The sequence below is a fragment of the Lytechinus variegatus genome, chromosome 10, assembly GCF_018143015.1.
Source record: "Lytechinus variegatus isolate NC3 chromosome 10, Lvar_3.0, whole genome shotgun sequence".
Taxonomy (NCBI): domain Eukaryota; kingdom Metazoa; phylum Echinodermata; class Echinoidea; order Temnopleuroida; family Toxopneustidae; genus Lytechinus; species Lytechinus variegatus.
In genome coordinates, this window is record NC_054749.1 from 417,452 (window position 1) to 429,721 (window position 12,270).

Sequence of the window (12,270 nt, forward strand, 5' to 3'; positions counted from 1 at the left end):
AGTTTTAGAAAGCGTAATGAGAACGGCCTCTAGGTTTTTAGTGAGAGAAGGATGTAAACTAGCTTCTATTGCATGAAAGTTGCAGCCATGTGAAATACTTGCAATGGCCAATCAAATTTCCAGATGCATGCACTTGTTGTTCCCTGTACCTACTGTCAACCAATCAGAATTTCTGTTTGAAAAATATGCGATTGGTTGTTGATTTTTCGCATGGGACGCTGGAGGTGTATGCAGATTTGGGGCCTTGTTTTTAGAAGCCCTTTCATGGATGTCCTATAGAAATCTTGTAACGCTTTTGGTATGAAACTTGCAATGGTTTTGAGAAACCAACTCCAGCTTGGAAGGGAATCTCAACTTGTATAAAGTATGCTTTCTTTCACATTCCCATCAAACAACATTCATGATATTATGTCATTAGAAGTGTACAAAAAGAATAAAAGAACATAATTAAAATTAATAATGAAGAAAGTTAAGATTCTAGTAATCTAAAGCAGTCATAAAAATTGCTAGCTGTTTAATGTTATCTGACACCCTAGGCATGGGTAAAGTACAGTTGCTAACTGCTTTTTCAAATGAAATTGTGTTTGAGTTAATAAATGTTTTGGCTTTTAATAGTATAGATATTTAGCTGTTTTGCTGTTGCCTAGATAGAAATATTCCTACATTTTCTAGTATTGATGTAAGGAGATAAGTATATTTTGGGAGATCTAATGCCCTTTTAAAATGTTCTTATATGGATTTAGAATTGCCCATCTCTCATCATCAGATCTCAGTTCATCTATCATCCCGTTGATCTTCTTAAAATACTTCATCTTCCTCTTGACCTTTCCCAAGACAGCCCCAAATCAGGAATGACCCATCATTCCAAAGACATCATTATTTCACTTTTAACACCAACTCCTCACAACTTTACATGTCCTCCTTGGGAATGTCCCTAGGGTGTCACTCTTAGACTTGACATCTTTCAGCGAGCCCTCATTCACAGAACTTTCCTCATGATATTTCATGGACTAAGATTGCGTCAGTCAGCGTACCTGGGCCACTGGGGACTCTCAATGGCTTTTGTATTTTGCGATTAATGTCTGAATTAAGAGTACCTTGGCTCTGGAATCACAAGATTGTCTGTCCGTGATAAGATCTTAATGCAGATCGAAGAAATTTTGAAGAGAGAAAAAAATGTTCATATATTTGGGAATGTACATTTTATTATCCATTATTCATGAATTTGAACATTTCTTTGTTTCCCTTTTTTACAAGGCTCTATAGATGGTGTACAGTTGTATTCTCTTTCGAATGATTCAATTTCAATTACATTTGATTTAGATTCAGTCCAATGAGAGATATTATACAGTAGCTTTGTGGTCTTGTCAACATTAGATATCATTAAACTGAATGCCAAGAACAGGTATGAACATACCCCAAAAACCATCTCAACACTCTCGGCGACAGTGACTATAGGCATTACAGCTGTGACTCAGAGTGGTCAATGTGACAGTGTTGTCTCATTTTCAATTAAGATTTTACCCTCTTTGATAGATTACAGATGTCTGACACTGTCTTCAGTATCAGAGACATGGTCTTTCCACCCACTCCTGCATCATCATCAGACCTTCTATGTCTAGTCTTTACTCTCTGTAGACTACCTGTAGACTCAATCAAGTATTCTTTCAGGGGATCTTTCAAAGACATCATCTATGCTTTTCACACTGCACTTTTTTTCCTTACCCCCGGGAAATTGGTGGAGATAGGGGGTGGGGGTCTTAGCCCCGCCAATTTCCTGGGGGTTAAGCTTAGCCTACTTCGTTTTCACACTACGTTTTAGCAAAGTAGGCTAGCACGGTAAATAGTACGGTACTGTCTGGCCCTGCAAAAAAGCAGGGTTAGCTGGCTTATTGTGGTGCTAGCACCACAATTGCGGTGCTAGAGATGCAGTGTGAAAACGAAACGGGGCTAAGGAAAGTGAGGCTAAGCATTAGCCAATCACAGAAGTCGAATTGCACGTTAATCACGCCCTGTATGGTAAAATCATCAATATTCATGAGGTAAGGGATAGTCCGGGGTTAAGGCAATAATTCCGGCTGAGCAGATAGTATGGGGTTAAGAAAGACAGTGTGATCGAAAAAATGATAGTATGGGGTTAAGGATAGTCCGGGGTTAAGGATAGTATGGGGTTAAGGAAATGCAGTGTGAAAAGCATAATCATTACCTTGCCCCCCTCCCACCCATCATTCACATGAGAGCAATATTCAATCGGATCAATCAATATTCCTAATCCCAGTCCTACCTATTCTCACCTTGCTTTCCTGTTGATCATAATTAATTTCACACCTTTGTGTCACATCCAATCTTTCACCTTTCCTTTCCCCTTAAACAAAGGAGGAAAAAATAGCAACCTTTCTTTCACGTTCTGTAGAAGGTTGTCTTTTGTTAAGAAAAATAAATTAAGTGTTACAATGTGTTCTGAATGTCCTTGTTTGATATCCTTCTTTCCTTCTTAAGATGACCACACACCTTACTATTGGTCTATTGGTCTGCGATCTGATTTCAGAATAAAATGTAGTATAATTTGATGCTAATATTGAAACATGGAATATCTTACTGTGTAATGTTCTAAATCAACGTACGAATACCTATGTTCAAATCTGTGACCTATGCATCATCCTTCTTAGAATAAAAGCAAATTGAATATCTAGTCGTAATGACGTCATAGCAGTCATGCGATTGGCAACGATTTGAAACTAATTTGGCCTTTACTCCAAAATATAGGCTTGCAGTCTTTCAAAGTGGTTATATCAATATTCTTTCAATTAATTGTAACCTCAAATGAAATGATATGTTCCATTCACATTTTCAGAAAAATGAGCAATTTATGCGATTTGTTCCAAAATCGGATCGCGAACAGTCGTAAGGTGTGCGGTGGCCTTTAGTGGTATTCTTTTAGGTATGGAGTAGCTATTCCCAGATCTTGCATCATTTCACATGCTAGTACTTAATCTCCATCAAAGTCTCAGATACTTACTTGTATCTCCCCTTATAACACTTCAATTATTTGCTCTTAATGATATATTTTTGGCAAGCATTGTTATTTTTTTTTCACATTCTTTCCATTTTTATATTGTATCTTCTATATAAGTTTTATCTAATAACAAGTCCACATCTTATCCGGATCGTGACATCAAATGAAATAATGAAAGCTGCATTTTTTAAAAGTTGAATATTGTACTATTGGTGTGAACTGATGACTGATAATCATATTAACATGTATAGCTTTTAAGATCTTTTATGTGTGTGGGTGTGGGTGTGTTCACCTTTTGCATCAAGTATTTTTGTTCAGATGACCTTTAAAATAATCACTTGACGTAATAACAAATGAAATAAAGTAAACTATGCATCACACAACTATTAATGAAAACAAAATCAACCAAATGTGTCTTTTTTTCTTTTATCTTGCCTGCAGTGCCTACACATCTTTCAAGATGGCGGCCTCGTCGGTGGATTCTGGGAATGAACTAGAAGAGGAGGTGCGAGGCCTGAGTGTTAACAGCTCCCGGAGTTCCTCCCCAAAAGAACAGGTCAGTGAACCCCACGTAGTGCTCCTCTGATATGGCTGAGGGAGCTAGGCAGAAATTTCTTAGGACCGGGAATGGTTTAGATTGAAAGGGATGAGACAACCACTGCATTATGCTTCTTGTCAGTGAAATATATTGCAAAGACCATTGGTTATTACAGAAGTAAGGCCACCATAAGGATAGACCCCCCCAAAAAAAAAAAAAAAATATATATATATATATATATATATATATATATATATATATATAAAATCTTCCAATGTAATGTTAACTTAAAAGTAGAAAATTTGGCCTCCAGGATCTGCGATAACCTTTTACTTTTTTCCATCACAAATCATCATTACTTGCCAATAAGAACATGAAATTACCAAATAAAATGGACGAATTTCCTCCCTCCCCCCCCTCCCTCAGACATGAAATCTTTGATCTGCCCTTCACTATATGTATATTACTATTTTTGTTTTATTATTTTGTTAAAGGGATAGATCCAGCAATGCATCCCTTAATAGGAAATTGGACACCCTTACCCAAATCGTACTTGTAGAAAGCTTACATTTGCTTTGAGCCAAGTTGTTCACCTTTCAGAATTCCTTAAGATTCTATAATTACCCAAATTCACCTCGCCTTTAAGGAGTGGACACATTGATTGATTTATACTTAGGTTTCATACCAAGATGGTTGTTTCATATGTTGCCATATGAAAAAAAATAAACAGTCAATAAATTCTATTCTTGGGATATGAACTTCAGTAGGCCTACACATAATCTTAGCAGTCAAGAGATAGGTTATTGTGTACAAGTAGGTACAGTTCTACAGTAGTTTCCATGTGATCCTTTGAAACGTTTCATTAATAGTTTCTTGTTTTTCACTTCCAATTTTGCTTTGAGCCAATCAGGCGTAAGAATTTCAATAGCTTGCAACAAATTATCAGAAAAATACTGATTATTTTGTTCATGAAAAGTTCCTTGGTTGACAGTGACCATATCTGCTTGCCTTGGTTCATGTTACCTGAGGAGACCTGGTAACTGACTCCTAAAGATCTAGTTTCACCTAACATCAAGGATGAGTTCAAATTACCCAGAGTAACAGACAAGACTAAACATAGCAACTAACAGTATTAATGTCTTAAATATGACAATGCGTTTATAAAAAAAAAATTGAATTTGTCGCTGTTTAAATCTGTGTACCCCAAAATATGGGGATAAATATATATCCTAGTGTGTTTATGTTTTGTCAGTATCCTCTTTCAAATATAGCAAATTCAAAATGCAGTCACTGTAAATCTTTGTTTTCATGAATCATAGGCCCTGTGGGTATGAAAGAGTAGGTGGTTTCAGACCGCCTCGAAGTTTGTCAGTTCCAGGTATTTTCTGATCGGGAAGTTTTGCCCGATCAGAAAATACCAGGTAATATTGGCAATGTGAAAGCAAATTACGCGTAATATCCCCGAAAGAAAATACCCACTAAATAGTAGGTACTTGGCGAAATTACGAGAACTTTCGCGGGGATTTTTCCAAGGTCGCAGGTATTTTGGCAATGTGAAAGCAATTTACGGGAAATTTTAGCCCAGCGTATAGTCGGGCGCGGGCGCCGTGAGTGGCTGCTGAGCTAGTGGTTTTGAATCTCGCGCCTTGCCTGCTTATCAGACCATACTGCGCATGCTCCTAACTTCGGGAATTTATCCCGAAGGATTTGTTTCGGGGCGGTGTGAATGCAGGAATAATTAATGAGTATTTTTTTAGCCTTATAAAGTTCTCGTAATTTAACTGGGATTCTTATGATCGAGGCGGTTTGAAACCACCTATAGAATGGTTAGCATGGCTGATACGGTATGTCACCCTGATGATGTCATCAAGAGGTGTTAGATCTAGCCAGGTCAAATGAATAAAAGCATAATGCCTTTAGATGATGAATCTTAAAATAGATACAAACCACAAGTTTTTTTTTTTTTTTTACAATGACAGGATGAGATACGGTTTCTTATCATACTAAACTGTTTCCATAACAAAACCAAATAGAGTCTGCAAGTGTAAAAGAATAAAATGCATGGAACAGTCTGGGGCAGATGCCGGGAAGTGGCCAAGTTGAAGATTAGCAATAAGACATCTAGGGGAAGGCCTCTAGCATTTCTCCCGTGGTGGATCATACTAAATGTCACATTACATAAAGCACAGGATTCCTTCTATGTATGTTGCGCGTAAAACAGCTGAGATATAAAGTCCAAAGCGAAAGTTGTAGAATTTAGAATAGAAAGGTCATTTGCAAAAAATAGTATGTGACATAATATAAGTAGTTGAAACAAAATGATATAATTTTATTAACAGTTTAGGTGTGTGACTTTAAATAATAGTAATGATAATATGCAACATTTATATAGCACTTTATACAAATTGAATATGGTCCTGAATCATCTTTTTTAGTCTTATGGGTGGTAAATCCTGATTGATTTCATCAACTGTCATGTTCTCATCAGAACCTGCACATGATATTGATAAGGTGTGTATTATACTTTGTTAATTCAATGATGATTTAGTTTCAAGCTTGGAGAAGTGCTCAATAGATTATGATAAAGTAATCAAGTATATATATGACCATTTCCTTCCGACTATATAAGAGCGTCTGATACCATTTTTAATCCTGAGATAATCGCCAAGATCAGCCATTACCATGTGGTCAATCGAGAAATCTCCATTAAGTCACTATTTCCTTTGATTAAACCACCCTCATTCATAAACCCATGATGGGAGTGAAAGTTGTGGAAGTCATTGATTGAAATCAGTGTGTTTCATTGACCGGTGGTCAATAATTGTACAGTGGTCAAGAGTGGCACCCTTTGATGTCACATGTGTTTGGGGGTGAAGTTGTTCCAAGGAATTTGTACAGTATGTTTTTCAAGTGTCTTCCATTACATCACACAAGGGAGTGCTAGTAATCAATTCTTACACCATTTTAGGGAACCTTGAGCAGGCACAGTTAGAATAAGAAGGTTTTTTCTGTTGCCTCTCCCTGGGGAAGGTTTTTCTGTTGCCTCTCACTGGAGAATTTGCAACTATCTTTATGAGCAGTGTATTTTTCATTGATGTTTATTTAAGCAATGTTAAAACTGAAGTTGATCAGTTGTAATTTCCATTGATATCAATATTTGTTTTTCTCTATTTACTTTTAGACGTATCCTTTCTCTTTTCTTCCCTGCTTTATTAAAACAGAATTCCCTCAATGTGGCTTCGCCATCTAGTGCTTCAACGGTTGCCCTGACAACGCCAATCAACATACCAGTCTCAGGTAAATTTATTTATTTGAACCCTTTTCGGCCAAACATGATTGCATTTTCTTAGGGAAATTTGAGCTTATAAAGATGTGCACCAGTAAGGAACTTTCAAGTTTGATCTCATCTACTGATATAGCTTCACAGAAGACAGGACTTTCATACATCATAGTTAGATTAACAGGGACAAAAGGTCTACAGAGGACGCAGGCAGCATGTGTGTCAGTCACGTACATGATCTTGAAAATCAGATCCGCCAACTTTAACCCTGGATGAACATAGGGGGACTATAGGGACGTCTGATGACAGTCATTTTTCCTTTCAATCATCACCCGCCTAAAATCATATCTGATTCATGTTTGCTTCTCAATGAAACCCGATACCCCCTTTCTCTTCAACTTCTCCAAAGACTTGTTTATCCGGTATACAAATTGTTTTCCTTCTTCCCAACCTTGGTCTGATTTCTGGCCCGGGCTGATGTCGATAAACGCAATAAGTGGGTGCAGATGTTCCTTCAGTGTGTTGGTCATCCCATGAAATAGGAACTGATCCTCCAATGTCACAAGCTCCCTGTGATATGTTATTCATTTTGAGATGCTCAAGGTAGTTAGTCCAGCCTAACCTAATTTGTAATTACATTAGCTCACTTGGAAGAGATACATTGGGATTAGATTAAACTGATACATATGTTTACGTTTAATTGTTTAAGGTTAGATGTAATATAAGAATGTCTAGTTGCTTCCAAGTTTCGATACAGTGATATGGGTTAATTTGCAAAGGAGCCCTCATGAAAAGGATTGATATGATCAGTGTCCTGTAGCTCAGTGCTTAGCGAGTGATTTTACAACTGATTGTTGTTATTGTCTCACCTGCATAGCAGAGTGAGACTATAGGCGCCGCTTTTCCGTCGGCAGGCGTGGCGTCAACATCAAATCTTAACCGAAGGTTAAGTTTTTGAAATGGCAGTATAACTTAGAAAATATGATTGCCCGTTCCATAGGGATGCATACGCACTCACACGCTGGAGATCCATTCCAAGCCGCCCCCGTTTTCACAAACATTTGTAGTTCTGAGGACCCTCCTTTTTACAGTAAGCCCACTCTAAGGCCCCCCATTTTTTGCCTTGCCCGCGGCACACCCCTACCACTTTTTTGGTCGAGTGCCCCCCCCCCCCGGAGAAAAACAACCCTCCCTCTACTATCTAGGGCCTATATGCTTGAAGTAGCTTTAGAAACCATATTCAGACTTTGACTTGCTCCATGGTTTATTACTAGGATGGCAGTCATCTCTTTACATCCTTTTCTCACAAAATGATGTTGTCTTAGCTGCCCTTTTTGTTGAAGACAATCCATAGAATTATTTATAAGTGGATTTCATTCATTCTGCATTGATACAGTATTTGTGATAGACCTTGTCAAGCATATACTTGAATCCTTGAGTAGAAAAAAAAGGTTTATGAATTGTGTGTAGACTAATTCAGCTCTTTATAAGGACAAGTCCACCCCAACAAAAACTTGATTTGAATAAAAAGAGAAAAATTCAACAAGCATAAAACTGAAAATTTCATCAAAATCGGATGTAAAATAAGAAAGTTACAACATTTTAAACTTGCGCTTAATTTCACAAAATAGATGTATGCACAGGGGAGCGTTTCATCAATATTTTCATCCGACAAGTTGTCAGATCTGACATATTTCCATGATTTTGATTGGCTGAGAGGCACTGTTCCTATGGTAAATGTCAGATAAAATGGGATTGTCAGATAAAATGTCCGACAAGTCCTTTCATGAAACGCCCCCCTGGTCGGTATGCAAATGAGGGAAGTGATGACATCACTCACTCACTATTTCTTTTGTATTTTATTACATGAAATATAAAATATTCTCATTTTCTCCTCATTGTCCTGTGAAACAAAGTTTTATTTTGCCCTGAACATATGGAACTACTATTGTTTAACCTTTTATGGTTCAGTCAAGTTGGTCCTTATTGTCAAATCTGTAAAAATTGAAATATTGTATAATTCAAACAATAAAAAACAAAAGAAATAGTGAGGGACATCATCAATCCTCTTATTTGCATGTGACTATTAAAATTGTGCATATAACTATTTTGTGAAAAATAAGCGAAACTTTAAAATGTCATAACTTTTTTATTTTTCATCTGATTTTGATGAAATTTTCAACATTATGCTTCTCTGATTTTTCTCTATTGATTCAAATCAACACGTTTCTGAGGTGGACTTGACCTTTAATAACAGCTCGTAGAAGTCAAAGGTGGGGGTTATGAGGGCGTTGATTGGAGGGTAGTGACGGCTTCCTCTCCCTCTCTTGAGACCCATCCATGTACTTCTATCCAGACTGAGAGGGGGAGGACAGTTAGAGCCAGTATAGGCCAGTCTTACTCCTCAATCTTTAATACCTTATGACACTTGCCTTATCACCAATAACCACATCAGTTTGAAAGCACGCAATTTTATCTATTTTGTATCTCAAAGAAGGTAAACAGTTTCATCCATGAGGGGGGAGGGTACTGCCATTACCAGATTGACACTATGCTTGCCCACAAAAGCGTGTAAAAATTGTGATTTTCATGGATGTACACATACCTTTAAAAGGGTAGGCTGTCAAAATTGCTAATACCAAGAAAAATGGGTAATCTCTTCAAATATGGATATGTTTTAAAAGGATATTCTACTCTATCATGAAAATAGAATATTTGAGGCATTATCCAGGGGGTGTTTCACAAAGATTAAATGCAGACATGCAGGCCTCTACAAAAAAAAATTGTCACTTGCCCAACAGGGCAAGCAACGAAAAAATTTGTTTGCCCGATAGAAAAAACTGCTTGCCCGATTTGTTTTTTAATTTTTTTCATGACGGCACTACTCTTATTTTTAAAGGTCATACATAATAACAACAATTGAGAATCGTGTACAGTATAAAAGAACACATATATTTAAAAGGATATTTTCACCCTATTTGGTACTTTCACAACAGAAGATTTTGTTTGGAGTATTCTCAGGAAAATCAAACTTAGCAACCCCCATAGATTCCTGAACGATATAAAATTTCAAGAATCTATGTTCAGTTAATTTTGGCTAAGTGGAAGGAGTTCTTTTAGGCTAGAATATGTGAGGTATTCATGAGTATATTAATGTTTTTATGCAAATTTTGCCTAAATCGAACAGCTTAATATATATGGCTCTCATGCATTCGACATAGGCAGGTGCAATGTATTCAAGATGAAATGAAATGCTGTATTTCTGGCATGTCAGAGGATCAGAGATATATGGCAGGAAAGAGGTTGGCCCACACCAGGAAGGATATCATTTACCAGTTCTCAAACCAAGAAATATTCATGCTATGAAACATTCTGTAATCGTGAAAAGACATTTATGTTGATTTCTAATATTGCTTCTAGTGATAAAGGATTTGAAGTTTTTGTACATCAGCAGAATTTGGTTTCCTTTTTTTTGAAAGGAGACACAATTTCTGTGACCTCATGATGAAAGATGAATTTTCCAAAAAGCGAAAGAAAGGGAAATGAACGAGGCATGATGTCCACTTCACACACGTTTCCAAAATAACCTCCCTTTTCCGGCTATTTTTAACTCCCGCCTGCTGCCAATTGTCTTGTAAATAATGGCCATTCTACTCCCTATCGTTGAGATTCAAGATTAACACTTGAGCTTCCTCAGAGTAACAAATGTTTGAATTCCTAGATCCTGGAACTGTCACATCTCATTTCTTCAGAGCGATTCTTTCATTTTTCATGTCATCTACGCACGAAAGTGTCCCCATTACCCTACCGAAGACCTCTTGTCTAATGTTTATTACACCCCGGGGCATTCCATTTTCACAGCTTTTGGGGTTCCTTTTTAGATTATGACTCCAGCAACTTGTGTGATATCTTCAAGATGAATGAATTTGAATAAAAATTCATGATAAAGTAATATCTGATCCTTGTGATTGCAAACCCTAGGGACCTAAGAAAGGTTGCAACCTTTATCATTTGGGCAATAGGTGGTTTCAAACTGCCTCGATCATAAGAATCCCTGTTAAATTACGAGAACTTTTTAAGGCTAAAACATACCCATTAATCATTCCTGCATTCACACCGCCCCGAAACATTCCCTTCGGGATAAGTTCCTGAAGTTACGAGCATGCGCAGTATGGTCAAGGCCTGAGATTCAAAATCACTAGCCCAGCAGCCACCCACGGCGCCCGTGCCCAACGACATGCTGGGCTAAAAGTTCCCGTAAATTGCTTTCACACTGCCAAAGTACCTGTGACTTTGGAAAAATCCCCGCGAAAGTTCTCGTAATTTCGCTAAGTACCTACTATTTAGCGGGTATTTTCTTTCGGTGAAATTATGCGTAGTTTGCTTTCACATCACCAAAATACCTGCTATTTTCTGATTGGGGTCAATTTCCCGATCCTGGAACTGACGAACTTCGAGGTGGTCTGAAACCACCTATTGTGACATCATCCATTAGTGTTTTATGCACCAACCCCTCTTATACAAGCAGGTGTAAAGACAGATGATGGAAGCACTACATTAACTACCACACCCATTCAATTTAATTATGAATTATTCATAAGTTATCAAATTGTTCTGATTTCTTCAATTTTATCTGTTTTCTATTTGTCAGTTCAGAACTGTAAAAGCAGTAAGGCTAAAAAATGGTAATTACCCTTTGTTATAAAGTCACAAGAAGGCAATTTCAAGTGTCAAAATTTATTGATCAAAATCCACACATAATGGATCATTCTCAATTTTACAAGCAAGCACTTTTACAGTGAGGCACAAAGTTACAAATCAAATATACAAATATATAAATAAATATGAATATGAAATACAAATATATATACATGTATATATAAGTATGTTTATATAGATAGATAGATAGAAATATAGTAGGCTCCTTTCAGATAGCAGTTAATAAACCTTGAAAATACTTAGGTCACTTTCTTTAAAAATTATGGTTAACAATTTTCATGTTGAACTCGTTGAATTCGATACATATTCAAATCAGTGATTGACCTCTGTACAGCATAGGTAAAATTATTGGGGTTTTTTTCTTTCGAAAGTTTCTTTGCACGACTATTAAATATGTAGATTATACAAGGTTCAAATCAAATTAAATATAATTTAATAAAACAACCTATAAAAAGGATGATCATTATTACTGGTGGGAGGAGTGAGAGTCTGCAGTACAGGAGACTAAAGATTTACTCAGAAGGTACGATAGAGGAAGTTTGAACTAACAAAAAGTGAAAAAGGGATTTTGTGAAAGGGGGGGGCAAAAGTGAGAAACATCGTGGCTGTAAAATTTGCCTTTTACTTTCAATTTCCGGGTAATGAAAGGGAATATTAGACAGACTTATGACCTGTTGCTATGGAGATGAATACAAATTTCTACCCAGGTCTGATCTC

At 36.9% G+C, this 12,270-nt stretch overlaps 1 protein-coding gene across 1 annotated transcript in view; it reads left to right on the plus strand.

Moving 5' to 3' along the window:
* The window catches only part of LOC121422553, a 39,115-nt gene that overhangs the window by 18,813 nt on the left and 8,032 nt on the right, over positions 1–12,270 (plus strand). The window contains exons 2-3 of the mRNA XM_041617697.1: positions 3,458–3,572; positions 6,776–6,851. Coding sequence (XP_041473631.1) covers positions 3,458–3,572; positions 6,776–6,851 — 191 coding nt within the window. The remainder of the gene's footprint in view (positions 1–3,457; positions 3,573–6,775; positions 6,852–12,270) is intronic.